The sequence below is a fragment of the Balaenoptera borealis genome (genome assembly GCF_965194805.1).
Source record: "Balaenoptera borealis genome assembly, chromosome: 20".
NCBI classification, from domain to species: Eukaryota; Metazoa; Chordata; class Mammalia; order Artiodactyla; family Balaenopteridae; genus Balaenoptera; species Balaenoptera borealis.
Genome location: NC_138879.1, coordinates 21,209,539 through 21,234,372, shown reverse-complemented (window position 1 = coordinate 21,234,372; position 24,834 = coordinate 21,209,539). Strand labels below are relative to the sequence as shown.

General features: G+C 40.5%; 1 protein-coding gene across 8 annotated transcripts in view; it reads left to right on the top strand.

The window, feature by feature from the left end:
• Positions 1-24,834, top strand: part of BRCA1 (BRCA1 DNA repair associated) — a 59,650-nt gene that overhangs the window by 11,609 nt on the left and 23,207 nt on the right. For 2 of the 8 annotated variants that reach the window (XM_082372842.1, XM_082372840.1), the window contains exons 4-12: positions 6,465-6,542; positions 7,513-7,601; positions 8,185-8,324; positions 9,411-9,513; positions 10,463-10,508; positions 11,876-11,952; positions 13,006-13,122; positions 16,836-16,924; positions 23,696-23,867. In XM_082372842.1, coding sequence (XP_082228968.1) covers positions 6,465-6,542; positions 7,513-7,601; positions 8,185-8,324; positions 9,411-9,513; positions 10,463-10,508; positions 11,876-11,952; positions 13,006-13,122; positions 16,836-16,924; positions 23,696-23,867 — 911 coding nt within the window. Of the gene's footprint in view, positions 1-6,464; positions 6,543-7,512; positions 7,602-8,184; positions 8,325-9,407; positions 9,514-10,462; positions 10,509-11,875; positions 11,953-13,005; positions 16,420-16,835; positions 16,925-23,695; positions 23,868-24,834 lie in introns of all 8 variants that reach the window. The other 6 variants (XM_082372841.1, XM_082372839.1, XM_082372837.1 and 3 more) reach the window with 4 other exon arrangements.

Sequence of the window (24,834 nt, the reverse complement as noted above, 5' to 3'; positions counted from 1 at the left end):
ATCTAGACCACATTGTCCAAAGAGATATAATCTGAGCCATATAAATCTAACTTAAATTTTCTAGTAGCCACATTACCAAAAGGTTTTTTTAAAAGGTGAAATTAATATAGTTATATATTTTTAGCCCAATTATGGCTAAAATTTTATCATTTCAAAATATAATATAAAAATATTAATGATATATTTGACATTCTTTTTTTGTAGTAAGTCTCTGAAAGCTTGTGTTTTTCCATACTTACAGTACATTTTAGTTCGGACTAGCCATATTTCAAGTGCTCAATAGCCACATGTGGCAGCTGTATTGGACAACACAGCTCTAGAAACTAACTACTCAAAGTGGGACTCATGGGTCTGGGTCTGTAGCAACCACATCACATGGGGACTTCCTAGAATCTCAGCCCTACCCCAAACCTGCTGAATCAGAATCTGCATTTTAACAAGATCCCCAGGAGATTCTTATGCACATTAAAGTTTGAGAAGCAGTGCTCTGGAATGATAACCTTTCTATACACTTATATGGAGGATACTAAAAGGGACTAGACCAAGGAAGTCTGAGGTTTAAAGACCAGATAGACCAAGTAAGGCAAGTCTTGGGGTCAGTTAACTGAGGAGATCCAGATAAGTGGTGAGTCAGTGTCGGGGACATTTCATGGCTGGATACATTAGATCATGACACCAGGGAATTCTGTAATCTAGTAATAGGTTGGTATGTCAGAGGTCTAGAAATAGGCAAGAGATGGATAATCTAGCAAGTAGATTGAACATAGTCTCTCAGGAGTCTAGCAGCAGAAATGAGAAGTTCAAGGTGGTAGTTACAAGGGAAGAAAAGTAGCAGGGACCCAGCCATAGGAGGCTGAGGGTTAGTGGTAGATTCTCATCCCTAGGAGACAAGAGCCTTGACTCAGGGGACTGGGATACTGGGCAAGGAACCTAGGCAGAATCTCCCAGATGAAGAGCTCAAGATAGCTTCTAGGTGGGGGAGGGATAAGTTGGAAGATTGGGCTTGACATATACACACTACTATATATAAAATAGATAACTAATAAGGACCTACTGTATAGCACAGGGAACTCTACTCAATACTCTGTAATGGCCTGTATGGGAAAAGAATCTAAAAAAGAGTGGCTATATGTATATGTATAACTGATTCACTTTACTGTACACCTGAAACTAACACAACATTGTAAATCAACTCTACTCCAATAAAAATTTAAAAAAAGAAAAAAAGATAGCTTCTTAATTGTTGGAACTAAAGTACAAACCAGAGGTTTGATCAAAAAAACAGAGCCTTAGGACTTCCCTGGTGGCGCAGTGGTTAAGAATCCTCCTGCCAATGCAGGGGACACGGGTTTGAGCCCTGGTCTGGGAAGATCCCACATGCCGCGGAGCAACTAAGCCCGTGCGCCACAGCTACTGAGCCTGTGCTCTAGAGCCTGTGAGCCACAGCTACTGAGCCTGCATGCCACAACTACTGAGCCTGCGTGCCACAACTACTGAAGCCCGTGTGCCTAGAGCCCGTGCTCTGCAACAAGAGAAGCCACCGCAATGTGAAGCCCACGCACCACAACAAAGAGTAGCCCCCGCTCACCACAACTAGAGGAAGCTCGTGCACAGCAACAAAGACCCAACGCAGCCAAAAAAAAAAGAAAACAGAGCCTTGGACTTCCCTGGTGGCGCGGTGGTTAAGAATCCGCCTGCCAATGCAGGGGACATGGGTTTGAGCCCTGGTCTGGGAAGATCCTACATGCCATGGAGCAACTAAGCCCATGCGCCACAACTACTGAGCCCATGTGCCACAATTACTGAAGCCCGCGCGCCTAGAGCCCGTGCTCCGCAACAAGAGAAGCCACCGCAGTGAGAAGCCCGTGCACCGCAACGAAGAGTAGCCCCCGCTTGCCACAACTAGAGAAAGCCTGTGCACAGCAACAAAGACCCAACACAGCCAAAAATAAATAAAATTTTAAAAAAAAGAAAAGAAAACAGAGCCTTATTTATACAAACTGACAAGGTTTGGTGGGACCAGCAACATAAGTGGATGCTGAGACGCTAAGCTGTGGAGCTCTCAGGGTCTTTATTTCCTTTAACAAGGGACCGTATTTGTCCATTATCTTAGCTCTGTTGATAGTAAGCCAGGGCACCCAATATAACTGAAGGTAGCCAAAAGTTAGCTTGCCTTTATTTTGCCTATACTTAGAACTATTAATTCATTGCTTCCTTCCAGGATAGACTTGGACAAGCAACTCAAAATTAGATGAGTTTCCATAACTTGTTAAACTGTTCAGGGTGTAGATGTGCTCAAAAATGAGTACTCTGAAAAGTCCCCCAAATTTGTTTGTGGCAGTGTGATTTTACTATTCTCCATCAGCGTTTTCTTAAAGAGCTGTAGCTGCCCTTTAGAAAACATACTGCGTTTTCTTTAAAAATGTATTGCCGGGCTTCCCTGGTGGCGCAGTGGTTGGGAGTCCGCCTGCCAATGCAGGGGACACGGGTTCGAGCCCTGGTCTGGGAAGATCCCACATGCCACGGAGCAACTGGGCCTGTGAGCCACAATTACTGAGCCTGCGCGTCTGCAGCCTGTGCTCTGCAACAAGAGAGGCCGCGATAGTGAGAGACCCGCGCACCGCGATGAAGAGTGGCCCCCGCTTGCCACAACTAGAGAAAGCCCTCGCACAGAAACGAAGACACAACACAGCCATAAATAAATAAATTAATTAATTAATTAAAAAAAAAAAAAGAAATAGGGTCATACTTTAAAAAAAAAAAAAAATGTATTGCCTTTCCTTAACCATTGGGCTTTAGAAACCCAAGAATCCCAAAACTTGTCTTAGACCTTTTCACTAAGAACCTTATGTAGAACTTGTATATGTGTTTTCATTTAATTAGTGCATCACATAGATTCCCCAGGGCTCTAAAACAGAGTTTAATAAATTCTTCTGAGCCCTGAAAGACATGCCACTGTTCTGTTGATCTGTCAATATTTTCCTTAGCTCAGTCTTTTCAAGTCATGTACAAGTTCATTTTCTCTTTTGAGTTTAATAACCTTTATGAGTCTGTTCTTTTTCTAGCATAAAGAAAGATTGGAACTCATAATATCTTGGTTGATTTCTACGTATCTGGTTCTCCTGTGTTACTTATGTAATTATTGTACAGGCTGCAACATCTATAGCTTGACTTATCATGCAATATCTTAGCTGCTGTATTCTGCAGTACTATGTTTAGGGAATTACCTCCCTACCTCTACTCTGAATTGTTGAATTGTGCCATTTGCCAGTGTGATGCATTGATGCCTCCTAGAGCCATTATGGTAGAGTGCAGGTAGTATTTGCATCTTCTCAAGGAGTGGTAGCCTCTATTTTGTGGCTCTTTAAATGGGCTTTATGGGACTTCTCTGGGTCCAGTGGTTAGGACTCTGCGCTCCCAGTGCAGGGGGCCGAGGTTTGATTCCTGGTCGGGGAACTAGATCCCGCATGCCTCCCGCATGCCACAACTAAAGATACCACATGCCACAACAGAGGTCCCGCACACGGCAACGAAGATCCCCCATGCCACAACTAAGACCCAATATCACCAAATAAATAAATAAATGTTTAAATGGGCTTTATATACAAAGCAGGTAGCTTTTTGATACCCCTGTCCCCTAAACTATAGAATTGTTGTCAAGTGCAACGTGGTAGTTCAAGCAACTATATAAGTGAAGAAGGACCCCTGGGTCTCCTTGACCAAACCTACCTACATTTACTTTCTCTGGTGGAAAAACCATGGGCTTTGCTACAGTTCAATCCTAGATCCAGTATCACCTTTACCATTTACTTGATTACTGTATGATCTGGGACAAGTCTCTACTGTAAAATGAAGATAATACTTTAGGGTTGTGTAGACTGAGAGAGAGCAATGCATGCTAAAGGACCTGGCCAGTAAAAAGTGCTCTCTAAGTGTCTGCTGGCTCACCATTCCCACTGCCTTTTCAGCTCCCTAAATCTTCTTTCCTGGCTCTCTTCAATGTCGGTATCTTCTCTCTACTCCCTTCCCCAGTCACCTCCCTCGCCATAATACTATGTCCTTTATAATAGCAGGGATTTTGTTTTCCTTTTCCACTGAATTTCTTGCATCTAGAACAATACTGGACATGTAGTAAATATTGGTTGTATCAGTGAATCACTGCTTTTAATAATCATCACCACAGCTACTTCTGCTCTCTTCACTTTTTTCCGTTCCACCTCTCTTTTGAGTCTTCTTTTGTCTTCTTCCTAAGGGAACGTTGATCTTTATGGACACCACCAGCCAATGGGAGCAGTATTTTCCTTTCTTAAGGAAGCTGACTCAGGACGTCCCTGGTGGTTCAGTGGGTAAAACTCTGTGCTCCCAATGCAGGGGGCCGGGGTTCGATCCCTGGTTGGGGAACTAGAATCCTTCATGCATTCCAGAACTAAGAGTCTGCATGCCACAACTAAGAGTCAGCATGCTGCAGCTAAGAAGCCCGCATGCTGCGACTAAGAAGCCTGCATGCTGCAGCTAAGACCCAGCGCAGCCTAAATAAATAAATGTTAAAATCTTTTTTTAAAAAAAAAAGGAAGCTGACTCTGAACATGTTGCATATGATCTTCAAGTCTTCTTAGCCATATTCAGCGTCTGAGACAAACAACAAAATTGTTCTTTATCCAAAGCCATTCTAAAACCCTGAGTGAGCCTCCTTCATTCCTTAGATGTCTAGTGAGCAGCTTGATTATGGCAGATACTCTGTTGGGCATTGTGAATATAAAAAGGAGCATGATTTCTTCCAGCCTTGAGGGGTTTTTGTTTTGTTTTGTTTTGTTTTTTATTTTATTTATTTATTTATTTATGGCTGCGTTGGGTCTTCATTGCTGTGCGCGGGCTTTCTCTAGTTGTGGTGAGCGGGGGGCTACTCTTCGTTACGGTGCACGGGCTTCTCATTGCGGTGGCTTCTCGTTGCGGAGCACGGGCTCTAGGCGCACGGGCTTCAGTAGTTGTGGCATGCGGGCTCAGTAGTTGTGGCTCGCGGGCTCTAGAGCACAGGCTCAGTAGTTGTGGCGCACAGGCTTAGTTGCTCTGTGGCATGTGGGATCTTCCTGGACCAGGGCTCAAACCCATGTCCCCTGCATTGGCAGGCGGATTCTCAACCACTGTGCCACCAGGGAAGTCCTGTGTACAAGTTTTATGTGGGCTTATGTTTTCATTTCCCCTGGAAAGAAACCTAGGAGTAGAACTGCAGAGTCTTATGGTAACTCTTTGTTTAACATCTTGAGGAACTGCCAAACAGTTTTCTGAAGTGACTGCGTTGTTTTATATTTCCACCAGCAATGAATGAGGATTTCAGTTGCTCCACATCTTCGCCAATACTTATTATTATCTGTCTTTTTAATTAGGGCCATCGTAGTGGGCATAAAGTGGCATCTCATTGTGGCTTTGATTTCCTTTTTCCTAATGACTAATGATATCGAGCATCTTTTCATGTGCTTATTGGCCATTTGTATATCTCCTTTGGAAAAAATAGTTCTTCATATCCTCTGCCCATTTTTTAATTGGGTTATTTCTTTTTTTATTGAATTTTAAGAGTTCTTCATATATTCTGGATACAAGTCCCTTATCAGATATATGATTAGCAGATATTTTCTCTCATTCTGTGGATTGTCCCTTCACCTTCTTCATAGTATTATTTGTAGCACCGAAGTTTTTAAGTTTGATGTAGTCTAGCGTACCCATTTTTTCTTTGGTCGCTTGTGTTTTTGCCATTTATTTATTTATGAAATCATTGCTTAACCCATGGTCACAAACATTTATAGTTTTAGTTCTTACATTTAGTTCTGTGATCCATTTTGAGTTAATTTTTCTGTATTGTGTGAGGTAGGAGTCTATCTTCATTTTTTTGCATGTGGATATCTAGCTGTCCCAGCACTATTTGTTGATAAGATTGTTCCTTTTCCATTTAATTGTCTTGGTGCTATTGTTAAAAATCAACAATAACATAGATGTATGTTTGTACTCTCATTCTATTCCATCTATGTATATGTTTATCCTTATGCTAGTACCATGCTGTCTTGATTACTGTAACTTCTGTATTGAGGTGCTGAGTTTTTAAACTAATTATAATCATTTTACTTGAACTACTTACCATTTTTGTCTGATTATGCAGCATGAAATAATTATGAGTATATCATTAAATACACCATATTAACTTTTAATGTTTTATTTGATCATAACAGTAAGCCATATGCGTGTAAGTTCAGTTTTCATAGATCTTTGCTTATATAGTTTGTTTTCTGATTATGCAGCATCTAAAAACAATTAAAGGCCATTGGTTTTAATTCACCTGCCATTACCTTTAAAATGGCTCTTAAGGACAGTTGTGAGATTATCTTTTCATGGCTATTTGCTTTTTGAATATTCTCTCTGCAAAAAAAAAAAATGTAACTTGAGTTGTTCTTTTCATTCTTTAAAATTTATAGATTTTGTATGCTGAAACTTCTCAACCAGAAGAAAGGGCCTTCACAGTGTCCTTTGTGTAAGAATGATATAACCAGAAGGTATATAATTTGGGTAGTTGGGGGGTTGGAAGTGACAACAACAGGAAAAAGTAGAAATTCCATAATAACATAGCTGGTATTCCTATCAAACCACTCATCAGTAGAAAAATATATAAAAAAGGGTGTTTAGCTGACAGGGTAAATTATTTCTAAAGTCATTTTTCTGAAAATTTTAAAGTACATCTGCCTTATACAGGTACTAGCAATTCATTGCCTTTTTCTAATCCTTCTAAATGATGCAGTCTTGCAGAACTTGCAGTCTTATCTAATATAGGACTGTACCACCCTGCCCCCATTGTCCTGATCCTGCTTTTATTTTTCTTCCTTGCGTATATTTCTACTTATTTACACACACACATATGCAATGCATTTATATATTGTGTGTCCCTCTGGCCAGGATGTAAGCTCTATTGGGGCACTGGCTTTGTCTGTCTCAGTCAACACTGTTTTTCCAATGTTTGACACATAGTAGTCACTCAGATATGTAAATGAATAAATAAAGTATGTTGTCCTACAACTGTCCTAAACCAAAATCTCTCTTTGGACATTGTTATCTATCTATGATTTTGAAATAATGTAATCATCATTTGGCAGAAATCCCTGAGAGCTAGAAGTGGCAGTTTGGGTGGATGGGATTCAGATGTTAAGAATAATAAGTTCTCTATGCAGTGGATTTATATCTACTGTGGATTCAAAGTACTATTATTTTAGATAGTTATAGGCTTTTGGTAAGTTTGAATGGCCAAAAAAAATTATAAAAACAATCAATACTGCTATGTGGTTTTATTCTGCTGTCAATGATGTTTTGATTAGTGTAATGTCACTAATAGCTCTGTTCTTTTCATATAGTTTTTTTTTTTAACTGTTGCTACTTCTTTTTTTATTTGTTTACATGTCTTTCCTTATTTTAGTGTCCTTAAAAAGTTGGTAATCACTTGCTAAGTGTGTCTTTCAAACAATTTACTTTCAGAAGCCTACAAGAAAGTACAAGATTTAGTCAGCTTGTTGAAGAGCTATTGAAGGTCATTCATGCTTTTGAGCTTGACACAGGATTGCAGAGTAAGTGTTGCATAACCCCAGGGGCCAATGCTCAAGTGGCCATCTATTAAAATGGAAGTTTGTGGAATTATCTTATATGAATAGGTGATAAGACCTTTTGGTCTAGGTTAACTTTAGCTCTTTATCTGTAATCTATTTTTTAAATCATTCCCACTGGTCTCACACCTTATTTTATCCATCCTAAGATGCACGTTTTTTATTTGCACATCTCCAAAATTGGGAGCAATTTACCATCAATGGTGTGTCATTGTTTAATTTAGTGTTTTCTTTCTTAGTGGTACAGAAAATAATGGTGCATTTTATATCACTGGTATCTTAGTTTCAGTGAAATATGGTATTAATAGGCAAATTTGTTAGTATTAAGGTGGGAAAAAAAAGAGTAGAAATAACTTTGGTCTGTGTGTTCATTTCCTAGGAGTAGAACTTCTGAAGTTCATTTTTTAAAAAAGTATAGGCAACCTTTAATGCATTGTTTTAATATTGTACAACAAAGAGCATACACAGGCTTTCTCTTGGTTCTTTGCTTACAATTAATACATTTTTTTCTAACAGCAAAAATAATGTTTTCCTTTGTAATTCACAGTTGCAAACAGTTATAACTTTTCAAAAAAGGAAAATAACTCTCCTGAGCATCTGAAGGAGGAAGTTTCTATCATTCAAAGTATGGGCTACCGAAACCGGGCCAAAAGACTTCGACAGAGTGTACCTGAAAATCCTACCTTGGTAAGGCCATTTTTGTGTATTCTGATAACATCTCTTTATTGAGCAGTTGGAATTGGTGAGTGTGCTAGATGCTTATGGATTTACATAAAAAGTCAGTAAACAAGGGAAGATGGTAAATTAAGTGGCCAAACAAGAGTTAAAGGAGACGAGAGAAGGTCCCCGGTTTTAGTGCTTTGTTCATTCTGATGAACATATTTTGGTTCATATCTGTCTAAGATAGCCACAAGGACACTGATGGTCAGCTTGCTAGTTTTTAAAATAACCATCTTATGGCAGTTCTCCAGGGACAAGGAATTATCTTCTATTTTATTGCCTCTGAAAAGTTGCCTGGAAAAAAAAAATTGGTTTTTAACATTTGAAAATTGCTTCAAGTTAAAAGTGTAATTGTCAAAGAAAATGCAGAGATTTGCGCTGTTGTTATTCATATGTGAATGAATAATGAAGATCTTAAAAATAATAGTTCTCTGGTTTCCCTGGTGGCGCAGTGGGGCAGTGGGTATGAGTCTGCCTGTTAATGCAGGGGACATGAATCCGAGCCCTGGTCCGGGAAGATCCCACATGCCGCGGAGCAACTAAGCCAGTGAGCCACAACTACTGAGTCTGCGCGTCTGGAGCCTGTGCTCCGCAACAAGAGAAGCCACTGCAATGAAGAGCCAGCGCACCACAGCGAAGAGTGGCCCCCGCTCACCACAGCTAGAGAAAGCCCGCGCACAGCAAAGACCCAATGCAGCCAAAAATAAATAAATAAATAAATTAATTAATTAATTAATTAATTAAAAAAGAAAGACAATGAAAAAAAAAACCAAAAAGAAAAAAAATGCTTTCCTTATCTTTAAAAATATTACACAGATAATACATATTTAGTTTAGAAAAATTTAGAACAACAGAGAGAGGGGAAAAGTATTCAAAGCACACAAAACTCATACATTCTGGTGTGTAGTTTGCGAAGTGTTTTTTTGAGGTGTCATAAATGTTAGCTAATTGATAATGGTCTATTTGTTTTGTCCATGGCTTTGAGTTTCTGTTAAGAAAAAAAAAGCACAGAACTGGCCAACAATTTGTTGATCATTCTTTACTGCTTAGCAGGAAACCAGTCTTAGTGTCCAGCTCTCTAACCTTGGAATTGTGAGATCTCTGAGGACAAAGCAGCAGATACAACCTCAGAAAAAGTCTGTCTACATTGAATTGGGTAAGAGTCTCAGATTTTGTAAGTTTAGAATAATAGTTGCTGGATTCCTTGTCTAAGAGTTTTACCAAAAACCTTGGTCACAATTTATACAGTGGCAGGGAGCTCTGGGAAGTGAAAATAAAATAATTTTACTAGCCTTATGGTGTGTTATAAATAATGTAAAAGATGCAGGTCTCACCTTAAAGAACCTTACTTTGTAAAGACAGCAAAAGAAAGGATGTCTGGTTATAAGTATGTGTAAATATACTTTGGAAATGTGGAGAGTAGGGCTAAGAAAGAATGTGATGAGTGGGCTACAGCATTTGGAGGGATCTAAGATAACTTGTACTAGACTAGAAAGACTTTTAAGAACAGCTGAGCTCAGTTCAAACAGGTCTCTCTATGTCTTATCGTTTAGAGTATATTTATAATTGGAAAGAACGGCCCTCCTTTGAGCTCCCAAGCACTAATGTTTGCCATAGTACTTATCAGATTCTTTCGAAATTTCTTGTGTCTTTTCCCCTTTTAAGACCATAAGTTCCTAGACAACAGGTATTGCCTCATAAAAATAATCAAAATAATTGTAATAGAGAATATTTAGGAGCACCTACTGTACTGTACACACTGGTGTGTTTTACTTGTGTAACTCATTTAAGATGCATGACAAACCTGAGGTGATTACTACTATTATACTTATTTTACAGATGAGGGAATTAAGGCACAGAGAGGTTAAGAAATTTTGCCAAGGTCGTAAAGCTAGTAAGTGACAGAGCTGTGATTCAAACCTGTGCTTATGACCACTTCTCTGTATTGCCTGACATATGTATCATTGTGCCTGCCATGTAGTGGGTGCTCAGTAAATATTTCTTGAAGATATGTTTTGCAACAAGTGTATTTTTTGAGTTTAACCCTTTCAATAAAAATCCTTTTATTGATTTGTTATTTGGGGGTATTTGGGGAATTTTTTTAGGATCTGATTCTTCTGAAGATACAGTTAATAAGGCCAGTTATTGCAGGTGAGTCAAAGAGAGCCTTTTTCTATGAAGCTGGCATTTTTGTATCTAGTTAATATTAAGGATTGGTATTTCTTTAGGTTAGAATCATGGCATAGGAATAGACCTTAAAGACCATCTACTTTAATCTCCTCATTTTATAGCTGAGAAAATATCCTTTTTAAAAATATTTATTTATTTATTTATTTATTTATTTTTGGTTGCGTTGGTTCTTCGTTGCTGCGCGCGGACTTTCTCTAGTTGCTGCGAGCGGGGGCTACTCTTCAGTGCAGTGCGCAGGCTTCTCATGGCGGTGGCTTCTCTTGTTGCAGAGCACAGGCTCTAGGTGCGCGGGCTTCAGTGGTTGTGGCATATGGGTTCAGTAGTTGTGGCTCGCGGGCTCTAGAGCACAGGCTCAACAGTTGTGGCACACGGGCTTAGCTGCTCCGCGGCATGTGGGATCTTCCCGGACCAGGGCTCGAACCCGTGTCCCTTGCATTGGCAGGCGGATTCTTAACCACTGCGCCACCAGGGAAGTCTAGAAAATACCCTTTTTGCTTCATTGGTTGGTTTCTTAGTAAAGAGTTTGAAAGAGTTTAAAGTAACAGTAGAACTATGCACAGACTTACTTCCAGCAGATGGTTGTGCCCTAGCTTAGTTCCTCGTGTATGGTAGTGTTGACTCAGTGATAATTGTGGCTGTTGAAAACATTAGAGTACTCAGTTTTCAATTCTTTCCTTCCTTTGTTCCTTTATTCCGTCTGTAACTCAAACTTTGTCTACCTAAATTAAACCATAATCTATAAGCAGCCCCCAACCGGGTTGTCAAATTGCTTTCCTTAGGAATTATTGCTTGACCCTAAGATCTGTGATGGTGTCATTGCCAATCAGATTTTGTTTGCAAATGACTTTTTCCTGATCTCTCAATTGGGAGAAAATGGTTTTTAGCCTGAAAAGAAGCACAGAAGGCAGTGCTGCAAAGTGGTGTGCTTTTGCATTCTATTGGAATGTCTGTTCCATCCCAGTGCTCCCTTTGTTTAGATAACTTTGTGCTTGTATTCTCATTAAGATATATTTTAAGTTTTGTTGGTTTTCTCTTTACTATCTTTTAGCTATTATTTGGCCATCATTTAAATTTTAGTTCTCATTTGTATGTTCATAAAGCAATGTTCTATACTACTGCTGTGATTTTTGTGACTGTATGTTCTCAGTCTTTGACCATTTCATTTTGAATAGAAGTTACCAAAGGAGAGCGCAGATTTCAAAAAGTAAATCAAATTGATCACCCTTATTGCAACCCTACCTAGAGGAGCTAAAATACTTGATCATGTGACAACTATGTGCGCATATAAACTACTGTTTCTCACTAAGGCTTCTGTCTTTTCCCTATAGTGTAGGAGACCATGAATTGTTAGAAATCACCCCTCAAGGAGCCAAGGCTGAAGCCAGTTTGAATCCTGCAAAAAAGGGTAATGGCAAGTCTTCCAACTTAACAGGCACTAAAGAAAGAATAGGTAGATGCGGTACTGTAATTAGATTATTCTGAAGAACCATTTGGGACGTTTATAATTCACAACATTTCTTGGCAGAGTTAGAATATCGTTCTTTCTCAGATGTCATGGTACAGCCTGACAATGGCACTAGACTGATATGGTTATAATAGTACCCTATGTAATTGGTTGTTGCCTTTACTTTTAACTGCTGTGTTTTTATTTCATACTTTGCATACTGGTATTTAGATAGAGGGAGTATGAGTCTGAAGATAGAACAGAGCACTATATGTCTGATGCCCAAACTGTACTTTTTTTTTTTGATTGAAGTAGAGTTGATTTACAATATTGTGTTAATTTCTGCTGTACAGCAAAGTGATTCAGTTTTACATATATATACATGTTTTGTAATATTATTTTCCATTATGGTTTATCACAGGATATTGAATATAGTTCCCTGTGCTATACAGTAGGATCTTATTATTTATCCATTCTATATATACTAGTTTGCATCTGCTAACCCCAAACTCCCCCTTCATCTCTCCTCCACCTTCCCTCCCCCTTAGCAACCACGTCTGTTCTCCATGTCTGTGAGTCTCAAACTGTGCTTTTAATTCACTGTTAGAGTTTAGCGAAATAGGAGGTATGGTTTATGAGTAGGGAGAATTCTGAAATTAAAATTCTAAGTATTTTGAGTGGAAATAATGAGAATCTAGATAAATAGGAATTAAGCAAAGGAGTATGAGCTACATCTTCAGTATACTTGATAGTGGAGGTGTCTCTAAGAATAGCCAGTTCCTTCATTCCCCCTCAACTAAGTTGTATTAAGTACATATTTTTTTCATAATAATTCAGTTTTTAAGCACCTTGGTTTTTTTTTTTTTTTTTTAAACATCTTTATTGAAGTATAATTGCCTTACAATGGTGTGTTAGCTTCTGCTTTATAACAAAGTGAATCAGTTATACATATACAATATGTTCCCATTTCTCTTGCCTCTTGACCTTGGTTTTTTTGTTTTTTGTTTTTTCCAGCTGCTTGTGAGTTTTCTGAGAAGGACATAACAAAGGCTGAACATCATCAATTCAGTAATAAAGATTTGACCACCACTGAGAAGCATGAAACTGAGAAGCATCCAGAAAAGTATCAGGGTATTTCTGTTTCAAACTTGCATGTGGAGCCATGTGGCACAGATACTCATGCCAGCTCATTACAACATGAAAACAGCAGTTTATTACTCACTAAAGACAGAATGAATGTAGAAAAGGCTGAATTCTGTAATAAAAGCAAAGAGCCTGTCTTAGCAAAGAGCCAACAGAGCAGATGGGCTGAAAGTAAGGACACATGTAATGATAGGCAGACTCCCAGTACAGAGAAAAAGGTAGTTCTGAATGCTGATCCCCTATATGGGAGAAAAGAACTGAATAAGCAGAAACCTGCATGCTCTGACAGTCCTAGAGATTCCCAAGAGTTTCCTTGGATAACAGTGAATAGTAGCATACAGAAAGTTAATGAATGGTTTTCCAGAAGTGATGAAATGTTAACTTCTAACGACTCACGTGATGGGGGATTTGAATCAAACACTGAAGTAGCTTGTGCAGTGGAAGTTCCAAAGGAAGTTGATGGATATTTGGGTTCTTCAGAGAAAATAGACTTAATGGCCAGTGATCCTCATGGTGCTTTAATACGTGAAAGTGAAAGAGTCCACTCCAAACCAGTAGAGAGTAATATTGAAGATAAAATATTTGGGAAAACCTATCGGAGGAAGGCAAGCCTCCCTAACTTGAGCCACATAGCTGAACATCTAATTATAGGAGCATCTACTGTAGAACCTCAGATAACACAAGAGCGCCCCCTCACAAATAAACTAAAGCGTAAAAGGAGAAGTACATCAGGCCTTCATCCTGAGGATTTTATCAAGAAAGTCGATTTGGCAGTTATTCCAAAGACTCCTGAAAAAATAACTGAGGGAACTGACCAAACAGAGCAGAATGGTCATGGGATGCATGTTACTAGTAATGGTCCTGAGACTGAAATGAAAGGTGATTATGTTCAGAAAGAGAAAAATGCTAACCTAACAGAGTCATTGGAAAAACAATCTGCTTTCAGAACTAAGCCTGAACCTATAAGCAGCAGTATAGGCAATACGGAACTAGAATTGAATATCCATAGTTCAAAAGCACCTAAAAATAGGCTGAGGAGGAAGTCCTCTACCAGGAAGATTCATGCACTTGAACTAGTAGTCAGTAGAAACCCAAGCCCACCTAATCATACTGAACTACAAATTGATAGTTGTTCTAGCAGTGAAGAGATGAAGAAAAAACATTCCAGCCAAATGCCAGTCAGGCACGGCAAAAAGCTTCAATTCATGGGAGATAAAGCACCTACAACTGGAGCCAAGAAGAGTAACAAGCCACACGAACAAATAAATAAAAGACTTGCCAGTGACACTTATCCAGAACTAAATTTAACAAACATACCTGGTTTTTTTACTCACTGTTCTAGTTCTAATAAACTTCAAGAGTTTGTTAATCCTAGCCTTCAAAGAGAGGAGAACCTAGGAAAAATTCAAGTGTCGAATAGTACCAAAGACCCCAAAGATCTGACATTAAGTGGAGGAAAAGGTTTGCAAATTGAAAGATCTGTAGAGAGTACCAGTATTTCCTTGGTACCTGATACTGATTATGGCACTCAGGATAGTATCTCATTACTGGAAGCTGACACCCTAGGGAAGGCAAAGACAGCACCAAATCAACATGTGAGTCTGTGTGCAGCAATTGAAAGCCCCAAGGAACTTATCCATGGTTGTTCTAAAGATATTAGAAACGACACAGAGGACTTTCAGGATCCACTGGGACATGACATTAACCACATTCAGGAGGGGAGCATAGAAATGGAAGAGAGTGAACTTGATACACAGTATTTGCAGAATATGTTCAAGGTTTCAAAGCGTCAGACGTTTGCTCTGTTTTCAAATCCAGAAAAGGAATGTGCAGCAGTCTGTGCCCACTCTGGGTCCTTAAGGGAACAAAGTCCAAGAGTCCCTCCTGAATGCAGACAAAAAGAAGAAAATCAGGGAAAGAGTGAGTCTAAAATCAAGCATGTGCGGGCAATTAATACAACTGTGGACTTCCCTGTGGCTGGTCAAAAAGATAAGAAGCTGAGCGATCATGCCAAACGTAGCCCAAAAAGAGTAACTAGGCTTTGTCAGTCATCACAGTTCAGAGGCAACAAAACTGAGCTCGTTATTGCAAATAAACATGGGATTTCACAAAACCCATATCTTATACCATCACTTTCTCCCATCAGGTCATCTGTTAAAACTATATGTAAGAAAAACCTGTCAGAGGAAATGTTTGAGGAACCTGTAATGTCACCTGAAAGAGCAATGGAAAACGAGAGCATCATTCAAAGTACAGTGAACACAATTAGCCAAAATAACATTCGAGAAAGCACTTTTAAAGAAGTCAGCTCAAGCAGTATTAATGAAGTAGGTTCCAGTACTAATGAAGTAGGCTCTAGTATTAATGAAGTAGGTTCCAGTGGTGAAAACATTCAAGCAAAACTAGATAGAAACAGAGGACCTAAATTAAGTGCTTTGCTCAGATTAGGTCTTATGCAACCCGAAGTCTATAAGCAAAGTCTTCCTGTAAGTAACTGTCAACTTCCTGAAATAAAAAGGCAAGGAGAAAATGAAGGCACACTTCAGGCTGTTAATGCAGATTTCTCCCCACGTCTAATTTCAGATAACCTAGAACAACCTATGGGAAGAAGCCATGCTTCTCAGGTTTGTTCTGAGACACCTGATGACTTGTTAAATGATGACAAAATAAAGGAAAATAGCAACTTTGCTGAAAGTGACATTAAGGAAAGATCTGCTGTTTTTAGCAAAAGTGTCCAAAAAGGAGAATTCAGAAGGAGCCCTGGCCCTTTAGCCCATCATACATGTTTGGCTCAGGGTCACGAAAGAGGGGCTGAGTCCTCAGAAGAGAATGTGTCTAGTGAGGATGAAGAGCTTCCCTGCTTCCAACACTTACTTGGTAAAGTAACCAATACACTGTCTCCATCTACCAGACATAATGCTGTTGCCACAGAGGGTCTATCTAAGGAAACAGAGGAGAACCTAATATCATTGAAGAATAGCTTAAATGACTGCAGTGACCAGGTGACATCGGCAAAGGCATCCCAGGAACATAACCTTCATGAGGAAGCGAGATATTCTAATAGCTTATTTTCTTCACGGTGCAGTGCAGTGCAAGACTTGACCGCTAATACAAACACCCAGGATCCTTTCTTGATGTTTGATCCTCTTTCCAAACAAGTGTGGCATCAGTCTGAAAACCAGGAAGTTCTGAGTGACAAGGAATTGGTTTCAGATGATGACGAAAGGGAAACTGGCTTGGAAGAGGATAATCGCCAAGAAGAGCAGAGTGTGGATTCAGACATAGGTATTGGAACCAGGTTTTTGTGTTTGCCCCCGTCTATTTTATAGAAATGAACTAAATGTTTATGCCTTTGGGGGAGCACATTTTACGAGTTTCCAAGTACAATGAAAGTAACTGCTTCTTAAACTTTAAATATGTTCTTCCCAAGGTGCTTTTCCTCAAAAGTCCTTTACTCAGCTAGAACATCTTTTCTATTTGAATGAGATTTAATGCCCTAATTATTGGTGGACTTGCTTCTGGTTTTCATCCTTACGATCCCTAAGAGGAAATCCGGTGTCCCCAAGCAAAGAGTATAATCATTTTGTGTGACATGAAAGTGAAGTTTGTCCTGTCAATGAGAAGAAACAGGTACTGCAAGTTGGAGTATTTATTGGCTGTCTGTTTTTACAACTGAATCTCTATTTTTATTATCATTTAAGGTGAAGCAGCATCCGAGTATGAGAGTGAAACAAGCCTCTCTGAAGACTGTTTGGGGCTGTCCTCTCAGAGCGATATCTTAACCACTCAGGTAAAAAGCACATGGGGATGTGTGTGTGGTGTTCTCAGTGCTATGCATCCCTCATTCTTACATTTGCTTATATCACCTCTTAGAATTAACGGTATAACAGTTGTGTGTGGGACCTTGTCTCCTCAAATTGGATTGTAAGCACCGAGATGGAACACGTTACCTTCTATTTCATACACACATACACACATGTACGTACCAACATGCTCACTGCAGAACACTAAATACTGAATTTAATGAATAAGTGAAACCTTCAAAACCCATTTGCCCTATAGCAAAAACATATATGAAAGCACTACTGTATCAAATAGAGGGGTGTGCTTCTTCTCAGTACCAAATTGACACCTACAGAGTTCTCTTCCTGTTAGACACTATCTAGCCTTTGACTGTTCGGTGGATACTTCTTTTTGTTTTTTCTTTTTAAATCGTATAGTTATTTGTTCTTCAGTGCCTGTAAGTCATCTTTTTTCTTTAAAAAAGTACACAATTTTACTTCTTTTCCTAGTGGTCAATATCCAATATTTTGGTGACTTGTGAGGGGGGGTAACAGCTTTGTCATATCTACAACATTTGGTAACATGAATATTTCAGTACTCCAGGCAGAATAGTCTCCTAGAAAAAGCATTCTCTACCACAGCATCTAAAAATTAACATCATATTCCTCACAGAACCTGGCTCTGTCTCCTAATTTTTATGTTGTAGGAGTGGCACCAAAATTTTCTAAGTTCTCATATTCAAAACTTCAGGCTCATTCAGCTTTTTTTTCTCCCCTCCTTCCTTCCTTCCTTCCTTCCTTCCTTCCTTCCTTCCTTCCTTCCTTCCTTCCTTCCTTCCTTCCTTCCTTCCTCCCTTCCTCCCTTCCTTCCTCCCGCTGCGCCAGGTCTTTAGTTGTGCCATGTGGGATTTTTTTCGTTGCAGCATGTGGGATCTAGTTCCCTGACCAGGGATCGAACCCGGGCCCCCTGCATTGGGAGTGCAGAGTCTTAAATCTTAACCACTGGACCACCAGAGAAGACCCTCAACTTATTTTTTTAGAATATGGACACAGTGGTTGCTGGTGGTAATACTGGTGAGAGTTCTGTACCTGGCTGTGTTACTCTAGGCAATTTACTTATCATCTCTGAACTATAATATGCACATTCTTAAAATGGAGATACCTGGACCACCTTGAATCATCCTGCCATGACTTCTTTTTCTCACCTAAACCTTAAATACACCTTCAGCTGCTAGCAAAAAATGACATTTTTTTCTGAACTTCCTGAAATGCCAGATTAGATAAAACTGAGAAAAGCCGATAGTCTTATAATATTGTATATGTGCATCATAAAAAACTTAGAAAATACAGATAAATAAAAATCATCCCTGACGGTCCAGTGGTTAAGACTCCGTCCTTCCACTGCAGGGGCACGGGTTCCATCCCTGTCGGGGAACTAAGATCCCACATGCCGCAGGGCAACTAAGCCTGTGCGCCACTACTACTGAGCTTGCGCACCACAGCTAGAGAGCCCACTTGCCATAATGAAAGATCCTGCATGCCCCAACTAAGACCCGACGCAGCCAAAAATTTTTAAAAAAAAGATAAAAAAAGATTGGTTCGGTAAATTTTAACATTTATCTCTGGTATGATATACAAAAGATAGGTAATAGTTGTTGCCTTCAGGTGGGGAAATAGATGATTGGGAGAAGGAGAAGGAGGAAGCCTTACTTTTCTCTGAATATCCTTTTGTGCCTTGAATTTTATACCATGAACTTGTATTAATTATTTTTAAAATTAAATTCTATGCATTAAAAGTCATTACTATTAACTTATTGGTATATATTCTTTCTTCTTCCTATTGTACACAGGGGGGTGTGTGTGTGTGTATACCTTATCTTTAAAAAACATTCAGATGATACTCTACATACTTACATTGTTTTTACTATGTCACTAAATTTTCTTCAATGAATTTATTTATTTATTTATTTTTAAAAATTTATTTATTTATTTATTTTTGGCTGTGTTGGGTCTTCGTTTCTGTGCGAGGGCTTTCTCTAGTTGCGGCAAGCGGGGCCACTCTTCATCGCGGTGCGCGGGCCTCTCACTATCGTGGCCTCTCTTGCTGCGGAGCACAGGCTCCAGACGCGCAGGCTCAGTAGCTGTGGCTCACGGGCCTAGTTGCTCCGCAGCATGTGGGATCTTCCCAGACCAGGGCTCGAACCCGTGTCCCCTGCATTATCAGGCAGATTCTCAACCACTGCGCCACCAGGGAAGCCCCCAATGAATTTATTTTTAACTACTATATAGTATTCTTTCCTTGTGTACACCATGATTTATTCAACCTATTGCTGAATATGAGGGTTTCAGGGCAAGAGACACAGTTTGCTATCATGTACAGCACTGTATTATTATCTTTTTAAAAAAAAATTATTTATTTATTTGGTTGCACTGGGTCTTAGTTGCAGCAGGCGGGCTCCTTAGTTGCAGCTCGCTGGCTCCTTAGTTGCAGCACACGGGCTCCTTAGTTGTGGCGTGCAAACTCTTATTTGCGGCATGCATGTGGGATCTAGTTCCCTCACCAGGGATCGAACCCAGGCCCCCTGCATTGGAAGTGCAGAGTCTTATTCACTGTGCCACTAGGGAAGTCCCTGTAGTATTATCTTGATAGCTAAATATTTGCCCACATCCCCAATGACTTCCTTAGTATAAATTCCTAGGACTGGAATTTTGCTGTTTGAGACATGTTATTAAATTGTCCTTTAGAAAGACTGAACCAAGCTGTGCTCTTCCAGCCCCTGTGGTACTTGGTAGCTCCCATTTTCCTATACCTTTGCCAACACCGGGTAGTATCCAGTTCTAAACTTCTGAGTCTTGGCATTGCTATGAGGCCTATAGATAGAGGGCTTGTCTTCTACTGCCTGTTTTCAACACAGAGCAAATCCCTCTAGGACTGAAGCCTGCTGGAGTCAGGAAGAAACCTCTGAGACCACTGCCTGTTCTGTGCCTGAATTGTCACCTGTATTCTCCACTTCTGCAGGATTGCCATGGTGGCTAAATTAATGAAAAGATTTTGGAGTCCTTTTCTTTTTTTTTCTTTTTTGGCTGTGCTGCACAGCTTGCAGGATCTTAGTTCCCCAGCCAGGGATCGAACCTGTTCCTCCTGCAGTGGAAGCGCAGAGTCCTAACCACTAGACCGCCAGGGAATTCCCTAGGAGGCCTTTTCTCTGTTTGCAATTACTATGATCCTTTCTCGGTGTGGATTTGGGGCTCTGTCAACATGACTTTCACCTTTTTATCCCTTGTGTTTTAGAGTTGTAGTGTTCGGTTTCTGGTTCCATCTACCTTAGCCATATTGTATAATATTTGACATTCAATAAACTACCTCCTTGTCTTCTATATTTCTGATCTTGTTCCCAGAGGTATATGTCTATTTGTTCAAGATTCATTTGATAACCTGTTTTTATCAAGCATCTACCCAAAACAGAGCCAAAGTCAGATTTCAGGGCTAACTTAAATCTAGAGTAGCTCCAACAAGCAAAATGATTGAAGTGGGATCTTTTCCCAAGGTCTGTTTATACAGAACTGGGGAGACATATATAGGAGATAAATCCTAATTTCGTATCATTAGTATCTGTTCTTTATCAAAGACTGATTAACTATATTTATTCATTAATTCATTTCTGCATTAAACATTTACTAAATGCTTACTGCCTGCTGGGTGTTGGGGATACAAAAATGATTAAGGAAGGATGCCATCCATCTAGGAGGAACAGGTATTCCACTTCGGTATACATGTGCACTAGCAGTATAAATGAAGCACTGAGGGGTCATCTGTTCCTGACAGGAGATGTATTATTGGTGGGGACTTCTGAAGGAGATATTCAAGCTGGACCTTAAAAGATGAGAAGAATTTTTTCCAGGTGGAAAGAGAAGAGAGGCAGTAAATCAAGGCAAAGGCACAGAGGCATGAAATCATGCCCAGGAAACACAAAGTTGTCCCATGTGACTGGAAAACAGGGCATATGTGGTGGTTTTGGGAAGAAACAAGAGATAAGATCAGAGTGTGGAGGCCCTTTTGATTGACTGATTGATTGATTTTGGGCTGAGCTGGGTCTTCGTTGCTGTGCACGGGCTTTCTCTAGTTGCGGCGAGTGGGGGCTACTCTTCGTTGTGGTGCCTGGGCTTCTCATTGCGGTGGCTTCTTTTATTGCAGAGCACAGGCTCTAGGTGCACAGGCTTCAGTAGTTGTGGCACGCGGGCTTCAGTAGTTGTGGCTCATGGGCTCTAGAGTGCAGGCTCAGTAGTTGTGGCACACGGGCTTAGTTGCTCCGCGGCATGTGGGATCTTCCCGGACCAGGGCTCGAACCCGTGTCCCTTGCATTGGCAGGCGGATTCTTAACCACTGCGCCACCAGGGAAGCCCGTGAAGGCCTTTTTGAATGCTGTGCTTAGGAATTTGGAATTTATCATGAGAGCAATAACGAGTAATAATTATACAGTATTCAGAAAGTGTTAACTTTTTATATGAGCAGTTGTATACAACTAAGCTCCAAATGGAAAAAAGAGACATGATAAACATGGCTTTTAGGGAACTTTAGCTGTATTAAAAGTAGATATCAGAGTAGCACAGTGGGAATAGAAAAGAAAAGTAGGACTAATTCAAGAAACACAAGAATTAGAATCAAGAAAACTTGGTAACCAATTTGGGTTTAGTCTCCCAAATGTATCAGGCCAATTGCCTGCAGGGGAATTTGTCCAAGTTATAAAGTAACTGCTTTGGGAAAACCCAAAGGAAAGTTATCTACCTATAATTCTCCCATTACTTTTCTGATTTTCTAACCTATTTAATGGCCACAGAAGTTAGATGTGATGGTTGTGGCAGTAGTGCCTGATAGAGCTCCTTGAAGCTAATTAGGTATCCTGGTTTCATTCCAGATTTACTGAGGTGAGCCCTAGCTAGGATTTGATCAGTGATGGAACTACTCACAAGACACCACGTGGTGGCAATGGTGCTGCTGTGGACATTGGCAGCAAAGCAGTCTCAGTGCAGCAGTGGAAGCCTTTGTGGAGCAGGGAAAGCTTTTCCCAGTCATAAAAACCTCCTAAAAAATGTGAACTCAGTGTAGCAGGAGAAAGTAGATGGCTTGTTTTTAGTAGAGGGCAAAGTCATTTGCAAGGATCAGAAGAAACAGGGTGAGGGCTTCCCTGGTGGCGCAGTGGTTGAGAATCTGCCTGCCAATGCAGAGGACACGGGTTCGAGCCCTGGTCTGGGAAGATCCCACATGCCGCGGAGCAACTAGGCCCGTGCGCCACAATTACTGAGCCTGCGCGTCTGGAGCTTGTTCTCCGCAACAAGAGAGGCCGCGAGAGTGAGAGGCCCGTGCACCGCGACGAAGAGTGGCCCCCGCATGCCGCAACTAGAGAAAGCCCTCACACAAACGAAGACCCAACACAGCCAAAAATAAATAAATAAATAAAAAATAAAAATAAAGGAATTCCTTTAAAAAAAAAAAAAAAAGAAGAAGAAGAAGAAACAGGGTGAAACAATCTGTTTCCCCAGGGTTTGCTGGCAACCATACATGCTCCTTCTAAAAGTAATGAAGAAATGTATATTTTGGAGAGCTTCTTACTTACCAAATACTTCGCTTGTCAAAAACCTTAGACTTAGCAGATTTCTTCTTCATATGGAGAAATAAGCATCAGGAGCCTCATGAGCAAGAGGAGCCCATTATCTTGAATTGAAAACGATAACTGGCCTTACAGGCTTTCTGAGGGCTCTTTCTGCTGGATCCTTCCATGTAGCCGGTTCTTCTCTGCAGCGATCTCTAGGTACCCTGTCCCCATCTAGAATGGCAGCACTATTCTAGGGCTGTATCCCCAGTGCCTAACACATAATAGGTGGTCAACAAATAGTTGATGAATGAATAAATAGATAAATTAATGAATTAGCTCTTTGCTTGTTCTGTTAGAAACTAAATGTTCAAAGAATCCCAGAAAAGGAAGAGACCTCACAAGCCAGAGATTAGACATTTTTATATGGACTAACCCAAATCTCTTATGAGTGCCACAATACCAAATTTTTGAAATGCAGCCTGTGGAAGATGTTAACAGAATCAGGCTAATTTTAAATACCAAAAGTGTTTTAAGTACCGTATTTTTTCACTCCCTAGCTTTAAAAGAAAATAACCAACTTCAAAGGACATCACAATAAAACAAGCCTATTTGGGAGAGTTTGAGGAATTTTTTCTCCCCCTCTAACATCTTTCTGAAATAATTTCATGGGCATTAATTGCATGAATATGGTCCGATTAAAAGGTGCTCAGGGCTTCCCTGGTGGCGCAGTGGTTAAGAATCCGCCTGCCAATGCAGGGGACACGGGTTTAAGCCCTGGTCCAGGAAGATCCCACGTGCCACGGAGCAACTAAGCGCATGCACCACGACTGAGCCTGCGCTCCAGAGCCCGCGTGCCACAACTACTGAAGCCTGCGCGCTTAGAGCCCGTGCTCTGCAACAAGAGAAGCTGCCACAATGAGAAGCCCGCTCTCCACAAGGAAGAGTACCCCAGCTCAACACAACTAAAGAAAGACCACGCGCAGCAATGAAGACCAACGCAGCCATAGATAAATAGATAAATAAATAAATAAATAAATTTTTAAAAAGGTGCTCAGCCAGAACTTGTAATTCCATACAAGGTGATTTCAAGTCCCATGCTGAAATTAATTGGTGTAACATATTCTTGTTTTTTGGCAAGTTTCTAAAAGAGTATAACTTTCTTGGTGTCGTTTCTCGTGTCTGCAGCAGAGGGATACCATGCAAGATAACCTGCTGAAGATCCAGCAGGAAATGGCCGAACTGGAAGCTGTGTTAGAGCAGCACGGGAGCCAGCCTTCTCACAGCTCCCCTTCCCTCATAGCCGATTCTTGTGCCCCTGAGGACCTGCTAAATCTGGAACAAAACACATCAGAAAGAGGTTTGTAACATTGGCCCAACTGTTACCTTAAGCAAAATTCTTCCCTCCCTAAGCCTTTATCTCTTTCTGAAAAGTATGGACCCAGCTCCAACATTTGATGATCTTTGCTCAGCAGATATTTGCTGAGTCACTCCGTGGGGAATCTTAGAGCCTTGCTTCTAGTCCCTGCTTACAACTAATTTACCATTCAGAGGGCCCAGGACAGTCAGTAAGCATCGTCATCTGAGTACCCACAGTAAGGAAATGCTATGGGGCGCCCACAGGAAGCCGAGTGTCATGGGGCAGATTGGAAATAGGTAACCCCATCATTTTAGAAAGCTTATAAAAAAACCACTCAGACATGTTTCTTATAGCACTGGTGTCAGATCACAAAGTCCTATTTAATCTACTTTCTGGCTTATAGAGAGAGACGTCTATATATACTTCAGGAACTGCACCTTGATCCACAGAAAGCCCAATTATGTGGCAGAGACAGGTGCTTTATAACAACATGATTGTTATCAACAAGACGAGGCATTTGGAGTAACTGGGCAGGTGGAGCTGCTCTGAGCTGACTCCCTATAAGAAGTGAGCACCGAGCTGAGAAATAACCTGGCATAAAGGAAGGAAAGTGAGATGAAAATTTGAGTTTTAACTGGAAATAAGCCTGTGAAAAACAACACATCAGGCAGGGTTTTAAACAGGGGCAAATACACAGACACGCAGTGAGAGGCTAGGCATAGGCCTGGGTTCCAGGAGGGAGCTGATGCTTAGGAACTAGCACTCCCAGAGTGCTAGCTACCCAGCTAACTTAGTGTTAAAAGTCCCTTCTTCATTCTCCCTTCCTCAGGCCTACAGGGGGCCAAAGGGCCTTCCTTTGAGTCTTTCTAGGAACTCTACTCTTAATTACTCAGGAGAGTGGCGTTGGTCCCGGAGTGTGCCTTGTAGTGTTTTTATGTTCAGAGAGAAACAGTAAGTAGCTCATGCA